Genomic DNA, 23,601 nt, shown 5'->3' with positions numbered 1-23,601 from the left:
AAGCAATCTCTTCGCTGGTTTAAGGATTGACAGCCACTTCTTTTTTGCTCGTTTTCTTGAAGTCCTGGATAGATCTGGCAGTAAATGGAGCAGCAAATACAAAAAATTTTTCTTTCAGTGCATTTGCAAGTTCATCTCAAGAGGTATAGAAATATATGACAGGCTTGCCTCCTTTTTTTTTTTTTTGACAAAGGACACGGAGTAATCACTGACGCCTTATTTATGCTTTTATGATGGTTCCTTCTCCGCAGCCTTTTTCTTTCCTCTGTAGCTTCCGTGAAAGAGTGGCAACCCGTCCTGTCTGATCATCTCCTTCCCGTGAGGCATGATCTGTCTGCTGCCATACACTTGATTGGCGGTGTTGGGGACGAACTCGGAATAGACCGAAAGGTTTTTCGGTAAAGACTTCTCCTCCATTGGGGCATCCTGCAAACATCCACAGGTTGTCGCCGTGGGTGAGGAGTGGCAAAGTGTGTAGGGGCTGTTGTGTAAATATCTTCTTAGTTTTGAACAAAGCAGGTGGTGTTTTTTCTCCTTACCTGTGTGCCACAACCCAGGACAGCGCCCCAGGTCTCATCCCTGTGAAACAACAGCTTGTTGGTGAAAATGATTTCGACACCATTTAAAACAGCCAGGTTTACACGAGCCAAACCTTTTTTTTTTTTTCCTCTCATACTTCTTAAGCTTACCATCCCAGTGCTATGCTCCTCTCTTTTACACACAGGTCTTTCCACTGTTCGGCCAGACTTACGGGATTTTTGCGACTCTCGTCATACTCTGAGCGGCTTTTCGAGGGATCCATGCTGACGACGGCACGGTAGAGATTTATCTCCGTTAACTTCGGGTAAAAGGTAGGGAAGCCGACCCAAATCACGGTTCGTTTTGTTTACGTTTCCATGGAAACTGGTCTAACAAGAGAACATGCACCAAATACCTCATGTTTTACAATTTCATGCACCTTCGCGAGTATTCAGTCCAACAACTCATAATCCAGCACTTAATACAAATTTGACTGTTTTTTAAGAAAATATTCACGATTTTTTGTGAGATGTTTCTATTTGTCAAACCAGACTTGGCAGGAGAAGGAGCGTTGCTAGCACTAGCATGTTGACCTACTGCAACAGTGTGAAATAACTCATGTAAATGCTAAAATTACCTGCAGAGCTAAAGGCAGCTAAAACAGCATGTAGCCTATTGTTAGCATGTTAACGTAACATACTCAATGCAGTATGGGAAAAAAAAAACATGTGAACGTTAAAATTATAAACTTAGCTCTAGAACTAAAACATCACCAAGGAGCTGTTATGTGTGGTCATTCTGTATTCCGCCACAAGAGGGAGTTCTTATACAGCACTGCTTGAAGCTGTTCTATTTAATTACTGTCCAGCTGCGGGATGAAACTCTCCCACTCTCTACAGTATGTGTTGTAATTCTCAATTCTGCCACAGGAGAAAGCGCACACAAGAAATGGAAGGGCCTTCCATTGACCCATTTTCATATGTTTTGCCTATGTCAAAGTGATTGAGTGCCAGGGACAATACATAGCACCTCACTGACCAATACATAACTCTAGCAAGACATATGTGAACTAGAAGAGCTATTATGTATGGCCATTCTATATTCTGTCAATCTCAATAATGATAAGTGCAGCAAGAAAGCAAGAAAGAATGGAAAAAATTAGGTTTGGATTAGGGTTGGAAGGAAGGAACGAAGTAGGGTTTGAATCGAGGGTCGGAATTAGTTTTGTGTTTCTTTCCCAAAGTCATCATTACCACACTGAACTTTAACATAACACCCATGAAACACAACATCTCAATAACTTAAAACTTCTTTTGAGAGGATTTGCTTATGGTTTTGTTTGTAATCTATTTGATCATTTATTGCTTGTTCTTGAGTGTGCTCAATTGTGTTTTTTTCTTTTTTTTTTTTTTTTTGCAATGTCAATAAAAAAATCTAATCTAACAACTAATATGTTTGTAAATTTCTGTGAGGAACTCTCCATATTGAGGATCAGTAACTACTTGACAACTAAGAAGTCAGTAGTCTTCTATGGGATTATGTAAGCTATATCATAGTTCATCTTTGGTTTTACATAATTGTTAAATTTCCCAAGAAACTGAATATTGAATTTTCATTTTCTGTGAGTCATAAAAAAGAAACGGTTGAAGTCTTTTGCTCCGTGTGTATACTATTTCACTTTAAAGACTTAATGACTTTTATGTCATATTTTATGTACTGAGATGCAGCCTTCGTATGTTTTCTGCTTGCCTTGAGTAAAGACTCCTTAATTTTCTTTTCTGAATTTGTTTTATTTTCAAAACCGGAAGTTGATGATGGAAGCTTTTACTCTGAAAGGTAAAAGCTAAACTGTAGCCGTTTGGGCTGAGGGAAAAATAATCCGCTAGTGTTAGCTCTGTGGTTATTTTGCTGATGAACTGAAACCCGCCTCCAAACAAAGGTAAGGTTGATATTTATCCGCCTTAAATGTAAAATTTGAATCATTTGCTGCTCGACAAGGTCCTTAATTTTCCGAAGACAGATCCATTCTGGGTTAAGTGTTTGTTCTTCTTGGTGAACTCTAATTTAAGGAGCTAACAGAGTGTGAGAAATGACTTCAGCAACTTTTTAACAGCACCGAGTCTTAACTCGTATGCACGTACTCTCAGGAACACCATTAATATAGTAAGTTGTAGTTTGCCTGTTAGAGGGTGAGCTATCAGCTTATTGTGGACATATGCTAACTGGCTAACCTTCATAGAACACAAACTTGACTCCGTATTTATTGGACGTCCAGAACAACACCACTCAGTCGTTTCCTCTGCTCACACAGATATAGGTACAGGTGACATAAGCAGGAGGTCACTTTTGAGCATCTCCTGCATCTCTTCAGGTCTTGATGCTGTGTTGGCTATCGTCAAGTTTATTAAATGACTGTACAACATGATATAGAAATCCACAGAACCCCAGTCTATTACCAGCTAGCATGCTGTTTGAGTATAAAATGATTAGCAGTATGTCCACAGGTGTTCTTAATTATCCTAGTTAATTGGACCTGTATTTGGGTGGAGCAGCTGGTATTGAAATAATGAGGTGCACCTATATCAAACTTGCCACGTGTGTGTCCATGCATATATACTAGATGTATAGAACTAAAGTTACATAGATCCATTGTCCTGCAACCTTGGATCTATCCCTGCTTCAACACACCTGGATGAAATAAATAGCTAATTACCAGGCCTCTGCAGAACTGACTGAGTAGGTAGTTGATTCAGGAATGTTGGAGCAGAGATGTACCTAAAAGGTGGAGAGCAGCACCGCTTTTTTCTTTTGAAATATTAGAATAAATCTGCCAGGATAACAGTGAATTGTGAAGTTAAGTCCATCTTTAAGTACAACTTCTAAATGTCATAAGTCAGGGGGTGTCCAAAGTCTGGATGTTGTCCATCTATTTAACCTAACTCAGTTGACAGTTTATTTTATTTTTTTTTTAGTTATGAAGTAAGTTAAATATAAGATGCTAGGTGAGGTATTGAATTTTTTTGTTATTAATGTAGGTGTTAAATTGAACTTATTGTGATTTTTAATTTATTTTTTAAAAAGGAGTCAAACTAACATTTAGCTTTCTGAAAACATGTATTAACCTTGAATTAAAAAAAAAAAAATTCTGGTTGGTGTTGAACACCGCCGAGCTGGATGCTTTAGTCTGTGTTTTGGAGACAGAGTCGGCCTTCTATCACCTGAAGAACATTTCCAGGATTAAACGACTAATGTCTCAGCCAGATCTAGAGAAACTCATCCATGCGTTCATCTTCAGTCGTATTGATTACTGCAACAGCGTCTTCACAGGTCTGTCCAAAAAATCAATTAAACGGCTGCAGCTGATCCAGAATGCTGCTGCTCGCGTTCTCACTAAAACCAGGAAGATAGAGCACATAACACCACTTTTAAAGTCCCTACACTTTCTCCCTGTAGCTCAAAGAATAGACTTTAAAATACTGTTATTAGTTTACAAATCACTGAACGGATTAGCACCACAATACATTAAAGATCTGCTGTTGTTGTATCAACCTTCCAGACCTCTCAGGTCTTCCGGTTCTGGTCTGCTCTGCATCCCCAGAACCAGAACCAAACGAGGAGAAGCAGCTTTCAGCATCTATGCACCACAAATTTGGAACAAACTTCCAGAAAACTGTAAAACAGCTGAAACACTGACTTCCTTTAAATCCAGACTAAAAACCCACCTGTTTAGGATTGTATTTGAAACGTAATCAATTACAAATTTATTGATGGAACTTGACTTAATGTTGTGTTTTGATTGTTGATTCTATGTTGCATTGTGTTTCTGTGTTTGTAATGATGTAAAGCACTTTGAAATGTCTTGCTGCTGAAATCTGCTATACAAATAAAATTTGATTGATTGATTGACAAGTAGATATAAATGTAACATACAGAAAATGCAATATAAAGGAAATGGAAATGCATGAAAGAAAACAAAAATGCTGCCAGAAGTTGAACTGTCTTGTGATCAGTGCAAGCTATCTCCAGACTTTTGACAATGAGTAATTGCATAACTTTTGCTGCTACCTTTGATATATTCAAATCAAATAAAGAAGAATTTGTTTTATATTGTTGACAATATTCGGCATTTTGAAAATTTGCTTTTTTCTTTTTTGTGTGTGTGCGTTTTATTTTTTCCTGAATGAGGTGTTAAAACAATTGTGCAACAGACACAATTATTAAATAGTTTTTTCCTTTGGATGCCTCAGCAGCCTGGGTACTTGCTATAACTGGGATTTAGAAAAGCCTTTATCATGACAGACGGCCCTAACCACCTTCACTGCCCTGTTGGACAGTGTTTATTTGCACTTTCACCCTCCAGTCACATTCTCTACACTGTGGATCTGTGATGTCTGGCAAATCAGACGAGTTGGCAGTGAGGTCAGTGGTGCACATGTGAGTGAAACTCCATCTTGGGAGATCAGAGGTGAGACCACTGTGGCTTTAAAGTGCACAGTCTGTAAATAGCAACTGGACCTGGTAGTCAGAGGATCAACAAGGTGTAAATGGAAAGAGTGAGTTTGTTATCGGAGATCGTAGTGACCGAAGCCAGTTTACTTGAAGTTATTTTTGGAAGGATTTTGGTTTGAAGTTCTGCTCAGCTATTGGACCCAGTCTGTGTCTTTTGATTTTTAGCTTGTCTCCACTGAGAGGCTCTCATGGAGATCATCAAGAAAGGGGATAATGGAAAAGAAAACAGTAAGTCTTGGGCTGTGTGTGAATCTGAGCTTGTTTTGAATTTGTAGCATAGTTTCTGTTTCCAGTCTCCATGTTGCTTCTCCTGCAGCCCCCTTGTTTGAACATTAGGCCAGTAGTTTTAAAAAGAAAGCTTACTTTGTTTAAAAAAAAAATCTTGAAGTGGACCAAGTGAAAGCTTCAGTGTGCTAAAGCTTTTTTTATTGAGAGAAAAGACCTACTTGTGTTCTCAGAATAGACTTTCTAATATTGTTCCAGCCGTGGGCCCTTCTGGGGAGATGACGAAGGAGGATGTTTCAGAGCCTGCTGAAGGAGATGCTGTCCTGGGCTGCTTCACAAGAAATGCTCCCCACCAGCGGGCGGTTATCCACCAGGTGGCTTCTGCACCCATGCCCAGTGACTCTGGTGAGGATCTGCTCATGCTCAGTACATGATAACTGGATTTGGGTCATTCTGAAAAAAGAACGATGAATTAATGACTTGACAGGTGAAATGGAGAGATGCTTAGTTAAGTCACATCTTAGGATTGGTTTAATAATGAAAACATACCGGGCTGGGTTAAATTTTAAGAACAAAACAAAGATTGAAATGAGAGGATTTGTGATGCAGGAAAGACAATAGAAAAGCCACAAAACTTTATCTACAAATAATGTGACATTTATCTTGTACATTTCAAGTGTAGAATAAGTGTTAGGAAAAAAATGTGAAAACCCCTAGCTAACTTTGCTGAAGCATTCACCCTTATCCTTCAGTCGTATTTGTCTACATTACCTTGGAAATGTTTCCCAAATTGTTTAATTCTATGAAATTGACTTCACTGATTTTTCAAATTTTCTTCTGAAATTAATGGAAATGCATGTCTTGTAAAGCATCTGTTTATTTCATTATGGTAGAAATGACATGAAAGCTAAGCATCAAGTCATTGATGCTTGCATAATGTATGCTCTATTAGGATTTTAGAGCATGTTCTATGCTCTAAAATAGAACAGGATTTTAGAGCATACATGCTGTACTTCTGGGAAAACATGAAAACATTTTAGGATGTTAATACTTTTGGAAGGAAATGAACAGACGGTTTATATTCTTAACACACATTTCAGACTTCTTACAGTTATTATTCAGCCAGATATTCAATAATGCCTCTGGGAGATAACAGGAGGAACCCTTATGTGATGACACAAGGAAACCCTCAAGAACATTTATACCTATATTATTGTTTAGTCCTGTTGGTTACTGAACAGGTAATATATAGCTTTTGTGACTGTTGTGCTGAAAATGAACATTCCCTAGAATTGTAAATCAAATGTCAGGTTTTAAATTGGTTAGATTAAAGGAAATGTTGTCAATTTGATCCCTCAGCCACACTGGGGTTGTTAAATTCTCAATTGTCCCAGTTCATGTCAACTACTGCATCTGATTTAAGGAGAGTAGTTTGTAAAGGATCATAGTACTCTGATGCAGTTTAATAATCTAATACTAAAACTTAATGTATATCAGGACTAAATGTCTTTCTATGGTTTTATGAATAGCAATAGATTAGTTTTGCCATTATTCTTGTTTTTTCTCTTCCTCCAGAATTTTCCTTCTTTGACCCGTCTGAGCCGCAGTGCAGAGAAATTCTTCAGGATCCCAACACCACCATACCTGAGCTATTTGCTGTCCTCAGGCAATGGGTACCTCAGGTTCAGAAAAACATTGACGTCATTGGCATTGAGGTGACTGATTCTCAGTTGTTGCTTTAATATTGCAATGCAAAATCTAAATGAAAACTTAATAGATTAAAGTAAAACTCAGATTGAGCCACAGCGAGGTCTTTACGGGTTTTCTAAACTGGTTCTCTTAAAACAGAAAAGTGTTATTGGCTAATAAGCCTTTCCACACAAATTTTGAAGTTTTGAAATATTTTTCAGGGATGTTTTCTCCTGAACTTCTCATTTCTGCAACCCAATCCTCACATAAGCTGAAAACATTGTATAGATGTATTTCCTCTCCACTCACCCAGAAACCTTTTTATCAGAAGTTATTGAAAATACCTGCATTGCAGTAAATTGTGCAGAGAATTCCTCTACTTTCCTCTTAAGGGTTTAAGTAAGCGATTATTTCTTCTTGCACACCTTCTTCTGACTCTGGAGAAATGAATGCCTTTTTGATGTACCTGATGGTGTCTAAATTTAAAAAGGAGTGCCATTATCAGAGGATCATTTCATTCTTCACTTCACTGTACCTGAATTTCACTGTTACTTGACATCCCTACAGTGACATTTGCCTCTTTGAGGCTCATTGCACATCGTGTCTCTGCACAGATCCTGAAGAGAGGTTGTGGTGTGAATGACCGAGATGGATTGACCGATATGAGCCTTCTGCACTACTGTTGTAAGGCTGGGGCTCCTGGAATTGGTTAGTTCTTTTCCACTGCTTCTAAATCTCAATGCAAATCTACTGTGACTTTTGTTTTACTGCCGAACAAAAGCTCTCAAGTTTAAGAAATGTTCTCAACAAATTCTTTAAAAAACAAAAGAAAGTCAACAATACTTTTTCTCCTCAGGTGATGCAGAAACGGCAGCTAGTTTTGCCCGTCAGCTCCTCGCCTTGGGTGCTGATCCCAACCTTCGTTCACGCTGGACTAACATGAGGGCGCTGCATTACGCTGCCTACTTTGACGTTCCCCAGCTGGTCGGTGTGGTGCTGCAGGCCTCTCAGCCTGGAGGTGAGACCAGGGAACTGCTGCCAGAGAAGAGAGGAGAGGATTGTGGCAACATTCAGTGCAGGGAATGCATTTCTATTTCCAGCACCAACTGCCACAGGGATTAAAGCCTCAGCAATTTAATCTTCTTGCTGTGGTAAACATTCTGGGTTGTAAGGTTATTAGCTGCATCCACAGGTGAATGGAGGCAGCAGATGGTGAGGGTGTTGTATTTATTGCTTGTTGTGGATACAGAGAAATTGTGTTTTTTGCAGATTGAATAATCAGTCATCTGAAGTTTTCTACAAGCTATGCAGACGGGATAAAGAAAACTTGTACAAAAGTCCCTTTTTAGATTTGACTAGAAGTTTCTATCACGCAGAATGCCAGGTTTAGTGGAATACTAGTATATCACATTCCTTTGAAAATAATAATCACTTGCTAAAACGACAATAGCATGAGGTAACATCAAGCTATTGGGAGGCTTCTGATCAGCTTCTGGTGGAATATATGGGGCCAAATACAAGGCCATCCTGGAAGAAATAAAAAGATGACAATACAAAGATAGGTAGTGCAACTGAGAGATTACAAGATATTGCTTGGCTTGATTTATAGTGTACTCTATACAAATGCATTCACAATTATGCACTACCTTCTGTTGGTCTATCACAGCAAATTTAAATACAATCCTCTGTTTGTGGTTGTACGAGTTCAAAATATAAAAATATTTAAGGTAGGCCTATATGAACACTGGCAATTTTCCTATTACAGTATAATGGGAGAAGCACAGCACTGTGTAGTCTACCCCTGAAATTAAACTAATTCCTCTACTTTTTCTCTGCAGAGGTTGATGCCACCTGCAGTGACTTTGAGTTTGGCACAGCTCTGCACATTGCTGCATCCAACTTGTGCACATCTGCTGTCAAACGTCTCCTGGAGTTGGGAGCTAATCCAGCTTTCAGGGTATGCTTTTTTTTTTTCTTCTGTCTTTTCTTTTCTGTATAATCACACACCAACAGACTTGACTTCTGATTTCATTAATTATTTCAGCACACCATTTCAACTGTTTGGAGTTGCATCTTGGCACTGATCCATTTTTCCTTAATTTAGAAAGGGAATTGATTCTTTTGAATTCTTCATGACAGGTTCAGACATCAGGAAAGACATCTGTGAATACTTTCCTGATGCACTGTAGCAAATTGTACTAGCTAATCTGAGCTAGATTGCCAGTGTTATATTTACTAACATGTATTAACATGCAACTTGTATAAGACTTTAAAATATATTAAAAGCTAAAAGAACCACAAAGTTTGAATTGTGCTGCAATCTATAAGTAAGGAGAACTATGTAATTAACCTGTAATTAGGTAGCTGAACTAAGTGATTGGTTTAAATAGTTAATAGATTACAGAGCTGATTAAGAGATCAAACATGTTAAAAACTTTTGCATCTGAAGAATATCAGTTGTATAAATAATTTACACAATTTATGCACTTTTATGGATAAAAAATATTTTTATTCTCTTGCCACAAAAACAGGTGAAAAGCATTGTATATGTACCATGTGAATTGAGCCATACCCAGTTATCTTGTGCCTTGGCAGATTTGAGAGGTAGGACAACTTTCAGCTATTTTAGAAACGTATGGTTTATCAAAAGCTACAGAACACGTTTTCTTTTATTAATGCTTCACACTGAAACTCTGAGAAATAATTGCTTGCTATACAAGCTCAAATGGACTGTAAATAATGGGTCTAGACTTTAGAAAAATGTCAGTATGGAATGGCGAACATTTCCTTCAGAACAGGCTGTAGCAGGAAAAAGACAGGTGCATTTATTTATATCGACTTCCTGGGATCCTTGCTGTAATCATCTGTGTTATTTATTCCACTTAGTGTTTTTTTTTTTTTACTTTTGTGTAAAGAAAGGAGGTCTATTCATCTGTCCTCAGGTGCAGCTGTTTTTCTGTGAGAGGTGGGAGGGTCTGCAGTTCTGCAAATGTAATTTACATCAATTCCCACCTTAAGAATTACTTTCCAGAATTAGATATAATGCAGACAAATTTTAAATTGGTTCATACATTCAGTTAGCATATTTAATATAATAAATGCATAATTGACTAATAGGTGGTAACTATCTTAGTAATTTATTTCAGCTGAAATTTAGCTCATGCGAAGGCAAACTGGATTAATACATAGTTTGGAAAAGTTTTTAGACTTTTTGGGGGGCTTTTTTCCAGGTTTGTACAAATACAAAAAATTGCTGAAAATAGTTATATCTGGGTTTTATTTTCTGTCCCATGAACTGTTGAAAACATCGTTCTAATATGCATATGTCCACCCGGTTTCTGACTCTGGTTTTTCCAGATTTCACTGCTGTAGAAATATCTGACATTATTTCTTGGACCCCTCTCTGACCTTAGCATTTTGACATAATACATGATAAACCTGTGTAGAGATGGTAAGAAATCAACACCAATCGTTATTGAACTGAATATAAACATCTGTCCTAAATCTATCCATTGTCTCATTTAGCTCATAAAAAGGCTCGGCTGCATGCACTAATGCTGAACATGATTAAACCGACACTGAAAAGTGGTTTTAAATTAAATGTCATAATTTTTTAGCAGTACCCCTTCTCCAAAAAAAAGTTAAATAGAAAGTGTGAATTCAAACAAATCAACCATCTTGCTGTCATTTGACGACATTAAAATGCACCAGACTCTTTTAGGCCATAGATTTTAGATTAATTTATAGTTTTCCATGAGGAGATCTCTGCTGTCAGTTGTGTCTTTGTTGGTTTTTATGTTGTTTTAGTGCCAGCTTCCACTGGAGGTCACTAAAGCACTATGCACAATTATACAATCATTTTCTTGCTCTGCGGTGCATCCATAAGTGCTCTCTCTGTTCATTTTCCAGTTTATTTTGGGCTGTGAATGCAAACCTAGGGGCATACTTGGACTTGAATATTTAGACCAGATCTGGTCTGACTTTTGAATTTAGATATTTAAAGTTAAGTTGATAGGAATGTTTGCTGCTTACTCTTGCCAAGTTGAAACATTTTTGCCTGGGACTTCATTTGATATGTCAGTAAGATTGCTGTTCATGACTGAACCAGGTGTCTCCTGACTTTCCTGCCTCGGTTTTTCATCATTTACCAGAACCACTTTGTTTACTTTGATCCAATTTGTTTATCTTGACATGATTTTTTTTCTTTTTTTATGGAGATGGATGTTGCTCAATAATGTAGCTTTTTAGGACTTGGACTGAAATTGTATTTTCAACATGTTCACTATTTCATGATAATGTCTAACTTTTATTTTGTATTATATAATATTTATGTTTTAAAAATATTTATTGAGTGTTTTTGTCAAAAGATTGTCTTGTCTGGCCCTGCAAGGTTCTTTTGAGCAGAGGAAAAGTTTTGATTAAGAGATAGAGTAATTGCTGTTGATGCAGATTTTATGAATTGAAAACGGAAAATCATGCTATAAAATTTTATTTATTCCTGTAATTCAGTTGTAAAAGTGTAACTCATGTATTTATTCCTTTTCATGTAGTGATATATGTAAGTGTCTATCTGACAATCCTGATGATTCATTTGAAAATAAATGGAATATAGTCTCATTAAAACACAACTTAATTTTAAGTAGGGATGAGCATAAACGTTGATCTACGTTGCTACACTCTTCTATGATCATGAGCTGTCTGGGTAGTGACTGAAAGAAATGGATACAAGCAGCTGAAATGAGTTTTGAGTTGGTTCCTCAGCTACCCTGGGAACACCTTGGCATTCCCGTGGTGGAGCTCAGGGTGTTGTAGTGACCTCTAACATTTGCCCCTCTGAATGAGAGAGTCTTGTGGATAATATTTTTATTGTCTGACATGTTTTCTCAAACACTATTGTCCCAAATTTTAAAATGGTTGCCTACAAGTATCACTTTCCTGACTATCATATATGTTCTAAATAATTTCTGATGTTTGTCACGTAAAGAATTGCTTTTTTGAAATTCAGTTTGCCTATAAATTATAGTGGATAGAAATGTGAAACCCTTTTCAGTAAATGGCCTCTTTCAGGCTGTAAATAACTCTCCAGCATGCCTGTTGACAACCTCTGAACATTATAATTTAACTGTTGTAGACACAGAGGGGCTGCTGTGTGGGAGAGAGAGCCATTTGCAGCTTGTCGATGTCGGTGTGGGAAAGAGTTTAAAGAATGTCTTGCTGTGAGGCATTGCTTGGGATTAAATTTTATTATGAACTGTGATTAACACAACTGGATATGTGGATATGACTTGGTTAGACTTTTTTCCAATAAAGAAACTATTGTATGAGTAAAGGTATTACAGCATTTAATTTCTTTTGCCTCAATGTCTCACCTACCCACACACAAGGCAGATTGTGAGGGGCGGGCATTAGCTTAGTGTTTGAACATTAACAAGATCAAACTATTTTTAGTGCCGTATAAACCACATAAAATAACCAAATAAAGTGTTCCTGCTGAGGTTTCTCCTCTGTCAGACCTCTACAACAACCTCCCTGTGCAGCATTCCTTCTGAAATATAGCTTGCTGACTCAAAGATGTCTATCTTCACTGTCGTAGAGTCACCTGGGTAAACCTTTATGTTACTTTCTGCTGATCAGCTTCTTTGAAATGTACTGAAGGGGATTTTGTCCTGGGAGTTGAAATATAATTAAAGAATGTGAGAGAAATAAGTGATCTCTTTCAAAAGGGGCACAAGTTCTGATGTTTCTATGTGATGTAGAAGTGATAGTGAGTCTAAGGTGCATAGAAGTTGGCAGGTGTTCTCATTAAAGTACAGAAGGAGAAGTCTTCATTGTAAACTAGATAGAAGTCCTGTATTTTTCTCCTTGAGCTTGAAGTTTTACCTTTAAGCTTGGACTTCTGTAGCGCTGCAGTTAAGTAAAAGTAAAACCTCTAAGCAAACCTCTTGCTTAGAGGTTTGGACACTTAGTGGCTTTCAGCCCATGTTGGTACAGGACACGCGTCACTGTGAATGATGACACTGTCTTGCTAGCGTTTGTTCTGGGGCCATTTTGTACATTTAAGACCAAAGCACTTTCATTGGGACAAGAAAACCCATCTCCTTCCTCAGGGATTTGATGGTTAGACATTCCCATCATGTCTGTGCTTGCGTATAATTGTTTGAACAGATGAAAGCGGCTCCTTCAAGCATCTGGAAATTGTTCTCAAGGATGAACCAGAAAATTCTCTTACTGATATTTTAGCAGATTTCTTTTTACTTCCCCTTTATGCTGAAAAGAAAGCTGTGTATTTAAAATACATTCACAGGTGTACCTCTAATTAGCTCAAATGTGTCAGTTAACCTATCAGAAGGGTCCAAAGCTATGACGTCATAATTTGCTCTTTGGGCCTTTCTTACCTTTGCAGTTTGGTTAGTTATTATCTGAAAATGCAGTGTGCATTGAGACTATACTGACCGTATGCTGAAATTTGCCTGTCTTGGAGTTTTTTTTTTTTTTTAACCTGATTTGAAAGCTTTTTGATAGTTTAAAAATTAAGGTAATGCTCCATAATTTATTTCTCATAGTCCCCTGCAGGACAATTATTTCTTTTGAAACAATATACACCTGCTCAAGGTAGTTTGTTTTGGGTTTAATCTGCAGTCATAATATTTCATGTTATTCAACTGGCACATATTAGGATCAAAACCACAGTTAATAAATTGCAGTTTAAAATCATAATAAACTTAAATATTAAATAAATAAATAAATAAATTTAGCATTTTAGCGATTCACACAATTGAGCTGAGCTACCTGGAGAAATAAACTTATTTGCTACGATCCAAGTGCATTGACACAATTGTTCTTATTTTGATATTGCAAGTAGTGGCCATTTTCATTTTGAAGAAAATGAAAATGGTAAACAATCTGTTCTCTGTGCTGCTTTTTTATTGGATCAAAATAGACCCAAACATAAAAATGAAAGAATGCATAAATCTTCTATACCTGCTTAATATTTGGAGAGTTGTGGGATAGCTGGTTGTGTTTGATTTTACCAATTGCATTTTACAGTTTGTTTTTTTTTTAAATAAAATGAAATCCACTTCTTAAATAAGTCATCCCTCTTTTTCTAGAATGACAAAGGGCAGTGTCCAGCAGATGTTGTACCTGATCCACTGGATATGCCCCTGGAGATGGCAGATGCTGCCGCCATGGCCAAAGAGCTCCGGACTCTGCTGAGGCAGGCTTTACCAAGACCCAGCTCCCCTTTACCCCTCACACTTCAAGGCCAGGTCATCCCTGCTGTCTCTGATAAGGCCAGGATTCAGCTCACATCCATGGGAATCCGACTCGGGGATCGTGTGGTGATTGCTGGACAGAAGGTTTGTTTTCATGTTGCTGACGAAGGAAAAGAGACAATCTTTTTTTTTTTCCTCTGATGGAGAAGTCTTGCTTAGAGGTCAGTCAAGCTGTACTGGATCAAATACACCCCTGTTATATTTGTTTGTCATAGTCTCACTACTGTACTAGATTAAGTTTCTAATTAGGAATCAGTGATTTGCAAAAAACAAGAAACCTTTTTAAAATAAGCCGTTTCCCAGCAGCAGCAAGTCACAATCTGGTATTTTTAGCCTAATACAGGAGTGTCTTATTTAATTTAGCATTTAACAAGCCTAGATGTGATGCCAGTGAGGATGGAACCGAATCTCACATTGATGTGACTATTTAGTATTTTTTATAGATCTTCTTAAATGCATTTCACAGGCTGCACACATCCGTTACAGACTGCATCTGTGAGTGAAAGGCCTGTACTGATTATGCATCTTCTTTGCCTGTGAGTCATCTTCTTTTACACCTTTCTTTGATCTGCACCACCAACGGTGTTGACTAGACTGTGACTGTTGTTCATACTTCTCACTTGAGCTCATTACACATGTTTATTGCCTCAAAGTGGCACACTTGTTATCAGCACAAACCAGCACTCCAATGAGCATTAATGCAAAGTCTCTTGACAAGTCACAGTATAATTACAGGTTACGTTTCAGGAATATCCTCACTAGCAGGCAATTTATGCTCTTGGCTGTCAGATTGTTGCAGTGTCACAACAGTAAACTCTATTTTTTTTTGTATTTATTTGAGGTATAGCATGTATCAGAAAATGCGTCTTTGTCATAAAACGTTTTTATACCTAAAGAAAATCTTCAGTCTTGTTGATCAGCTATGATCGGCGTGATGCTTGAACCATATGTAATCCTTTTGACATAAAGCGCTCTAAGAAAGCAGAGAAGGCTCACCTCTCTGGGAAGAAAATGTGTTTTCCAAATAGGCCTGTTGTGTCTAAATAGTTGTCATATTATGTTTGAGCGTAGGTATTAATTTGAGGTTCAGATCACAAGTACCACCTCACTCATTTTCGATGTGTTAAAATGTATGATTGTGCCATGATGTGTGATTAATTCTGTTTGGTTGAATCAAATACCTGACTCTTGCTTCGGTATATTTCCATAACTCTATCAGAATCATCTTTATATTGATGTTTTTTGATAAATTTAGCATCTACAGTTGTTTGAGGGGTTTACTGCTTTTTCTAAACCCCTCCTTTTCTGTCGTACAGTCACGAAAGTGATTTTTTTGTGTGTGCAAAAAGAAATAATAATAATTAATAACTAAATTATTTCTGCCAATTCCTCCAAGAAGACTGCTCAACTATTCAGCCAACATTGTTGGTGACTACTAAGAGCAACTTAAGGAATGTTTCACTAAATATTAGCGGAGGTGTTTGTACAGCTCTGTGCATTAGAGTAAAAACTGTGTATTCAAACTTGTGATCCCATTTCTTGATTTTTAAAAATGACTTGTTTTCTTGTTTTTTAAAAAGTTGTATGTGCTCTAATCATTCCACCCTGGGAAAAAATGGTCCAACTAAATCTTTAAAGCCTTTAATTAATAAAATTCTGACCGCATCTGTAAACCCATCGACTTGTAAAAAAGTTTCCGATCCATCTTATGAACCCTAGCTGAGTCTCGAGGCTTTTTGCATTTTTTACATGTCTGCTTGCTGACTAGACCTTTATTTTACAAGTGTGTGAAATATTGTTTTGAGCATCTAGAAAGTCCAATTTTCATTTCCACATTCAGAGCACACTGATGCACAAATCCATTAATGCTGAAAGGCATGAACTTTGTACCTAGTTAAAACACTCTGTTTCTATAGACTTGCAGGGTTTCTATTACCTTCATAACACAGAAGAGAAAATTTGATGCAGTGATGTTAGGGAGTGGGTTTTTAAATGTTTTTCTTCTGCACAACTTTGAAAAACTGAAACACCGCCAGTTCCCAGAAACTGAATTTATAACATAAGGGGCTGCTTCTTCTACACTGTGCTCAGGAGTTTATTAAATTTAAATGAGACCTTAAAATTTTTCAGTTGTATTGAAGCATGAGAGAGCATGGTCTAAGGATCCAAGTTGGTCAGATTTCAGTGATTCAAAGGAAAAGTTACTTTTTGCAAGAACTTGCAAAGATCATATTAGGTGAGGCTGTTGGATTAAGAATGTTGGAGGTTGTTAGATTTGTCAGCTGTGGTGTTTAACTGGAATATTTTCAAATTTACTATTCAAATCAACATAGCATTGCAAATAAGATACAAAAGTATTTTCACTAAATCAAATTATTCAATCTTGATAAATAAACTGCATGAGAAAACCAGGTTTGTGCAGTTTGTCAACCTTTGATCACAGATCCAAATTAATTTGTTCGCTTCTAATTTCATAATTATTTTTAATTCTGAAATTAAAAATAAAAATATTGGCAAAAATATTGACAATCTTCATACCAGAGGCTGATTGGACAGTAACTAAACAAATTGCATTTGCAGACCCACACAGAGTTCTAGCTTGCGGAACTGAAACAATATAAAAATTCCTCAGTGGTGGAATTAACAGTTTTTTTTTTTTTACCCAAGTGATGCACCGATATGAAATGTTTTTGTATTGTATATTTTTCACTACCCATTTAACACCTTCAAAAAAACTATCACACAGCCAACTTTCCCTCCATTTCTTTCTTTCAGTTAAATTCTCCACAATCCTGCAAATGCATCACTGTTACATGACCAAACAAATCCTACATAATCTCCTCAGCTCCAGAAACAAACTTCAGCGAGATGGAAATAAATAACGGTTGTTATCGGCCTGGTTTAATTTATTGGAACAATACAGATATGTTGAAAAATGACTAGTATTAGCCGATACTGATGTTGGTGCTGGTCTATTTTGCGTCCCTAATAACTACATATTCTGTGCTGGTTGTTTGTGAACACTGACTGACAGAAAGCCAACAGCCAATTTCCTTAACCGCTGGTGTTGTCATGTAATTAAAAGTTTAAACATATCCTGACAACACCTTCAGATCTGGCTGCTCAGAGTCACGCTGTATTGAATTCTAAAAGGTTGCCAATATTTTTCAAATCTAGTTTGTTCCATGAACAGCCAACATATTTTCATTTTAAACAGCTGATTAAAACATTCTGCTTCCTCTTAATTCATTATAACCAAATCACTGATATTGAAAATATAGTTGAGTCTTCCACTGAACATTGTTACAGTTTCTGCGCTAAAGAGTGTTGTTTCACGTGATCTGTGATCGCTTAGGCAAACTGCTTTCACCTATTGTCAGCTGAAACCAGCTGGTTCCAATCAGCAGTTTCTGGCAACTGGCTGATTAAAATAATATTCTATGTTAATGTTTTGATTTGCGGTTTTATAACAAAATTCATTAAGCTGAAGATGGCAAACACCACAGCATAGTCTAGATGTCCCTCAACCCCCTGCCACATTGCCAGCTGGAGATGAAGCATAGGACCCCCAACAAAGCAAGTTGTTTAGGACATGACATTGCTGTTTAGGACATGACATTGCTAGATGGGGAGAAAAATTTTAGATTTTTAATCAGATTGTCCTACTTTGACTCAAAAATATGTCTCTGGCTTATCACCCACATATCTGGCTACTATGCATAGCAGATTGACTGTATTTCACCCCTTAGGTGGCAGTGTTCCTCTTTGTTTATGTGCAACTTGGCTGTAGGCTTATTCTCCACATTACATCTTTCATAATCTCATCAATTTATATTCAATTTTAATTGATAACTTGGAAGCTTTGACCCTCTGTAATGCAATACTGTAATGTTTCGTATTTGTTTCATATTTATTTTGTGTTAGCAGGTTGGGACGTTACGGTTCTGCGGCAGCACAGAGTTCTCTGGAGGCCTGTGGGCTGGAGTGGAGCTAGATAAACCAGAGGGGAAGAATAATGGCTGCGTAGCAGGGGTTCAGTATTTCACCTGTCAACTCAAACATGGTGGGCCATGTCATGCTGCAATGCTTAATGATCAAACACATTGACTCATCCACTCTTTAATCTGAGTCATGACTCCTTGTTTTGTTCTGTGCTTTTTTTTTTCATAGGAATTTTTGCACCCCTGTCCAAGATAAGTAAACCCTTGGAAAAACATAAATTGAACTCTACAAAGCCTCCTCTGCGCCCTCCTCGTCGCATTGACGTATCCCGTGTTACGTCCAAGATTAACACAGGTAAAAAAAAAAAAAAAGAGAGCTGCTCATGAAGTGCATTTGTTATTCAGACTCGCTTGAATCAGTAACGTTTATGAACAGGGTTTTGTTGTGGCAGCATTGTCTGGTTGAACAATGATTTCCCTGGTTCTGCTCATAGGATTAAGCTGTGCTCTGACTCTGTCAGGTTCAGTGAACATTGCAACAAGGTGAAGCATGAAAGCTTTTAGGAAAATATGCTTCCCTGAGGAGGTCTGCCACTATGTACAGTAATAAAAAGGCATGTCATAACCTCGACCACAGAGACGGAGCGCTTGAGAAGCCAACTGGCCCAAAGGAATGAAGAATTTCTGAATGTGGATGAAAAAATCTTGTCAAAAGGAGGCAGATGATTTTTCATGTCAGAGAATTTCTTGTACCATTCCCTGGAGACGGCCATAGATACATTATTGGAGAAAAACGGCCACGGCTTTAGGGTAACAAGAATGCTGCCCTAAATGACTTTCTTGCATTGTCATGCTTATCAAGAGAATTTAGGTTATAAGCTCATTTTCATTTAACAAATAATGTTAAAAGATGTCGCTTGTAGCATGATATAGCTGTGTAAACTTAGATGGTTGTAAACCAAAAGGGATTTAATGATGCATGATTCATATTAATACATCAATTAAATTATCAATGATCCAGTTACATCAACCTGTTTAAACATCGCCATGTATAAACAGGGATATTATGTGAAAGACCTTTTTGAGCTTCACATCATGTATATTGTTGTTCGCTCATCAAGAATATACATGCTTTGATTCTTTTTTTTTTCATGCTTGTTTGAGAAATTGTTGAATCTCCACTGGCAGCCATTCAGGGATGCCTAAACACTTGCTCTCACAAATTGGCTCCTATTTCTACGAATTGCTGCTATATAGATAAATTGCATTGTGTGTCCTGTCAGTTTTCATTCTAGCATTTTGAGGTGGTTAGGCCTCCTGCAGGGTAACTAAAGCAGGAGAAAAGCCATCAACTAAAAACGGTTTAGTCACATATAGATGTAATTTTTATGCTTCTTTTTTTTCTCCATTGAACAAGATCCTTTTTTATTTTGCCTATCTTGAATGAACTGTTACTGCATCCAAGATTTATTGCTTCGTAGCTTTTTATATTAATCTTTCTTGAAAGTGGGTTCTGAACCACTGCCAAAGGACAATGCATACATTAGACCCTTCTCTCTCAGTCCTTGAACGCTCGTTTCCACCAACTTCTGACAAATGACTTCCTTTGTTAATTTCCCTCAGAAACCTTGTCTTATGTTTTCGTTATTCCTGCCACTTCTCAGGTTTACAGCTGTATTGTGGTGTTGTAATTGTCAGGGTTCTGAATGCTGATTGATCGGGATGTGACTGGAATACCGGACCTCAGAGAGGCCTGTGCTGTTTGGTGATTGATAGTCCAATTAAGCCGAGTTTAATAACTAGGGCATAGACAGGCTGAGTGGCCTGGCAGCCATTAATCACAAGGTGTGTGAGTGAGTGTTTACGAACAGCGTACAATGCATCTGAGGGCAAACGTGTCTGCACCGTTGTTCAACCTGAACTAGGCTAATTTATGACTGCTCACTTCTCAGGCCTTTTGTCAGCCCAACTTTCAGAGACACCTACATTTTACTGTCCCGTTGGATCACCGCTGGAGAGGGCTCGCTTGTGTTTATCGATCAGATTGGTTCACTCATTGTGCAACTGTCTGTTCTCTCTAACCAAGTCAGACCGACGCTGAAGAATGCCAGCCTGGTCCTGATTAGGGCCAGCCTTAGAGTGCAGAAGGTGCATACATGGCATCAAAAAGGAGGTCTGCTTAGATTTATAAAGCCTCCCTCTGCCACCTGAAGTGAACATCAGGGTGTGGATGGGGATGGAGAACACCTGCAGGGCTCTGTAAGCTAAAGGTCAACTGACAACAAATGTTTGCTATTCTAAGTTTGAATGCAGTCAAGTGTTTTCCCTCTGTTTTCAATGGGCTAAAAAACATAAAAACAAATATAGTACCTCTCTGATTTTAGTATTTTCTTATAAATAAAACTTGAGAATGTGTCGCCTGAATCCTCATTAGGGATGTTCTTTTCCCTACTATTGCTTCAGATATTTGCTCGATGATGTCCAATTAAAAATGTTTGTGATTTAAATGGTAGTTAATTTACTACTACAAGCGGGATAACAACACTGAAGTTGTAAAGTTTTATAGTTTATAAGCTATTTTCTGCCTCAAGTGGGAATACTGTTAGTAGTTTGCCATGTGAGATGTGTTTTTTAAATGCTTTGTTTGCTGCCATTTCAGATTTGGCTTGGATTTAATTGCTTGTCTCGGCATATTTAAATTACTTTGAAAAAATTTGTTTGCTTGTTTTGTTATTTACATAATTCTTCCATGTTTATAGGATTATTTCTCTTTTTTTACTTTCCCTCTGGAGTGCTACACTTTTTTACAGTTCACAGTTCAAGTTGGAACTTTCTGGCTCTGTCGTGTGTACTTGGGCGAGACACTTGACCCGCCTTGCCTGCTGGTCAGAGGGCCCGGTGTTGCTGGTGCATAGCAGCCTCACCCCAGGGCAGCCGTGACTACAATGTAGCTCACCACCATGAATGGATGAATGACCTCTAGACTAGATAAAGTTTACTGAAGAGTAGCATTCCTTCAAAATACCATTACTCAAGTTAAAGTAAAAAGTACTTTGCATTAGTAAACTACTCCCAGTAGTAAATATGTACCAAAAGGTTTCTCAAGTAAATTTAGTTGGTTACTATCCACCTGTAATTGTGACCAGGGGGGTTTCTATATGGATGTGCCAATACAAATATTTTCTTTTGTGATCTTTGGATTATCAGATGGGACTCTTACTGTTTCTGTGAACTCTGACCTTGGAGATACTAACCACACTTTTACTGTTCACAAATGTCTATAATTTCCTCTCTAGCAACATAGCTGATCTATTATCTTATTGGCGTTTTATTAAGGCACCTGTTAGTACTCGGGTGTATTTAAGCAGCAGGACCTGTCGGCTGTGTTTTCTCTTAAATGCAGTGGACGTATCATGGGTGTACTTAATACTTACATCCTTCTTTCCCTTGTTGGTTTCTTGTTTGGTTCAATAAAAAATGGCTCTGTGGAATCTACTGCTGCTGTGAACTTGAGCCTAAATTTGAATAATGTTTTAACCCGGTAAAGACGTGACCATTTCATGTGCTGGTACCTTATATCCTAGAAATAAAAGTTTGTTATCCTGTCTTTTTATCATTACTGTCTGTATGATTAAGAACAGAATGTCTCTGTGTGGAAAGGTTTATCATCCTCTGTTAAAGAAACACCTGACAGTGAAAAGCATCCACCATGTCCCAGTCAAAGCACAGAGGACCACACCTCAGTCAATAACACAGGTACTGTGGTGTGTGCTGACTCCTGAGTTGGTGTAGAGATTGTGGTTTGGGAATGTTTGCATTATTAGTGTAGAGCTTTACTAAAAGTGTGGAAACTATAAACCTCAGAAACCACTTGATCTTGCGAAATTGTAATGCATGAATCCAGCATCAAAACCTGTTTTTCTGGGGAGCTCAGTGATGATGACAAACAAAATTTATACTGAAAGTATAGTGCAAATTGTAATGAAACATAGATTCAAAACATAAACTAGAGGCTTCTTTTCCATTAATGTCTGTTTTTCTGTTGGTTTAGACCTGAATTCTCCTCTTAAAGCACTTTGGCACAGACCAAACCAATTACCCTCAGAGCAGTGGTCATTTAATGAACTTGCAGCCTGGGAAGGTCTGTGGAAGGTAAAAGCCTAATGAGGTCCTGCGCCCAAATGGCCTCTAAAGTGGGAATTGGAGCCCTCGGCTTCATTTTATCCCCCCATGTTGAAGGAGGGCATTAACACGTCAGCCTTTAGTTGGATTCCAGTAATCGCTCACACCAAACAAAAGGAACAAGGTCTCTTGGTTTGTGCTGCTGAAAAATCCAGCCTTAATTGTCTGGATTGCTATCCTGCATGTCACAAATAAATAACAGATCATTGTTAATCGTAGGTTGAGTCAGACATGAATAGAAAGATGGTGGATTCATCCTAAGCAGGGAACAGGCACATTTGGTTCTTCCCGTTTCTTTAAACACCCGCTGTTCTGATGTTTCAGAGTTCCTATGCAGTCTGGAACAGTTTGGTAAAGAGTGCAACTTGGTGTTGTGTGCACCTTTACTGGTGTTATCCAGTAAAGGATAACATTGCAAATTTTAATTTCCATACTTTTTTTCTATTGCATTGTCTTAAGTGTTATCCTTCCATTCTTTCATCCTCATGTACTTGTATATTTCTTTTTCTTGCTTCCTTTTTTCCTAGTATCCCTTTTTCTTTCCCCTTCCAAAGTTTTTTTTCGCTTTGTTTCTGACCTTCTTCCTTGCACCTTTTAGATTTTCTTCCTTCTGTCCTTCAAACCTCGTCTTACTTCCTTTCTTTTCTCCATTGTGCCATTTTTTTCGTCTGGGTGTCCTACCTTCCTTCATTTTAGTTCTTGTTTTTCTTTCTTCTCTTCTTCGCATTCTACGTCCTTTCCTCTCTCTGTGGATAACTCTTTGTCTTTCTTTGATCTTCTTTTTCTCTTCTTGTTCTCTCTGTCAGTCTCTCTTTTCGTCTTGTGGAGAAAGTCTTGAATTTTACCTGAATAATGTGTTGGAACCCTGATGTTTGTGTTTGTATTCTGCTGTGCGGTTTGGTGGGATCCTAACATAAATGTTTGGTCTTTGAGTTATGGTTGCATATTCTTTCCCTAATCTTTTTGTATGATCCTCCTGCCCCCCACAGGCATTCTTTCCCGCTCCCTTTCGTCTTCATCATCTTCGTTGGACTCTCGTCATGGGTCAGGTGGCCGACCTCGTCCGTTGCCTAGGCAGCGCCTCCCTGCCAGGCAGCGAAAGGAGAACATCTCCCCAGGTCCCAGGATGACACCATCACCTGCACTCCACTCCTCTTTCCGCTCCTCAGCTCCTCCGACTGCAGGTACAAAACACTGACCCAAAGGTTTCAGGAAGATCCTGGCATCATGAACCTTGGACTGTCTTTTGTTGCTTGTGTTGC

General features: G+C 38.0%; 2 protein-coding genes across 6 annotated transcripts in view; one reads left to right on the top strand and one right to left on the bottom strand.

Annotated features, from left to right (window-relative positions):
- Window positions 1–106: 106 nt before the first annotated feature.
- cimip5 (ciliary microtubule inner protein 5) lies at window positions 107–2,255 on the bottom strand. The gene is made up of 3 exons (XM_032546694.1): window positions 690–2,255; window positions 540–579; window positions 107–426 (listed from the first exon to the last, which is right to left on the bottom strand). Exons 1-3 carry the CDS (start codon window positions 800–802, stop codon window positions 229–231), a joined length of 351 nt encoding a protein of 116 aa, XP_032402585.1. The 5' UTR covers window positions 803–2,255; the 3' UTR covers window positions 107–228.
- A 90-nt stretch (window positions 2,256–2,345) lies between these two features.
- The window catches only part of LOC116708719 (CAP-Gly domain-containing linker protein 4), a 29,598-nt gene continuing 8,342 nt past the window's right edge, over window positions 2,346–23,601 (top strand). Inside the window, exons 1-12 of one of the 5 annotated variants that reach the window (XM_032546689.1) lie at window positions 2,363–2,458; window positions 5,194–5,256; window positions 5,512–5,658; window positions 6,829–6,968; window positions 7,557–7,650; window positions 7,799–7,960; window positions 8,781–8,899; window positions 14,052–14,300; window positions 18,144–18,279; window positions 18,387–18,512; window positions 21,818–21,913; window positions 23,329–23,523. In XM_032546689.1, coding sequence (XP_032402580.1) covers window positions 5,217–5,256; window positions 5,512–5,658; window positions 6,829–6,968; window positions 7,557–7,650; window positions 7,799–7,960; window positions 8,781–8,899; window positions 14,052–14,300; window positions 18,144–18,279; window positions 18,387–18,512; window positions 21,818–21,913; window positions 23,329–23,523 — 1,504 coding nt within the window. In that variant the 5' untranslated portion in view covers window positions 2,363–2,458; window positions 5,194–5,216. Of the gene's footprint in view, window positions 2,459–5,193; window positions 5,257–5,511; window positions 5,659–6,828; window positions 6,969–7,556; window positions 7,651–7,798; window positions 7,961–8,780; window positions 8,900–14,051; window positions 14,301–18,140; window positions 18,280–18,386; window positions 18,513–21,817; window positions 21,914–23,328; window positions 23,524–23,601 lie in introns of all 5 variants that reach the window. The other 4 variants (XM_032546688.1, XM_032546690.1, XM_032546692.1 and 1 more) reach the window with 4 other exon arrangements.

Source organism: Xiphophorus hellerii, chromosome 19, assembly GCF_003331165.1.
Source record: "Xiphophorus hellerii strain 12219 chromosome 19, Xiphophorus_hellerii-4.1, whole genome shotgun sequence".
Taxonomy (NCBI): Eukaryota; Metazoa; Chordata; class Actinopteri; order Cyprinodontiformes; family Poeciliidae; genus Xiphophorus; species Xiphophorus hellerii.
The sequence above is the reverse complement of the archived record's forward strand: the minus strand, read 5'-3'. Positions and strand labels throughout refer to the sequence as shown.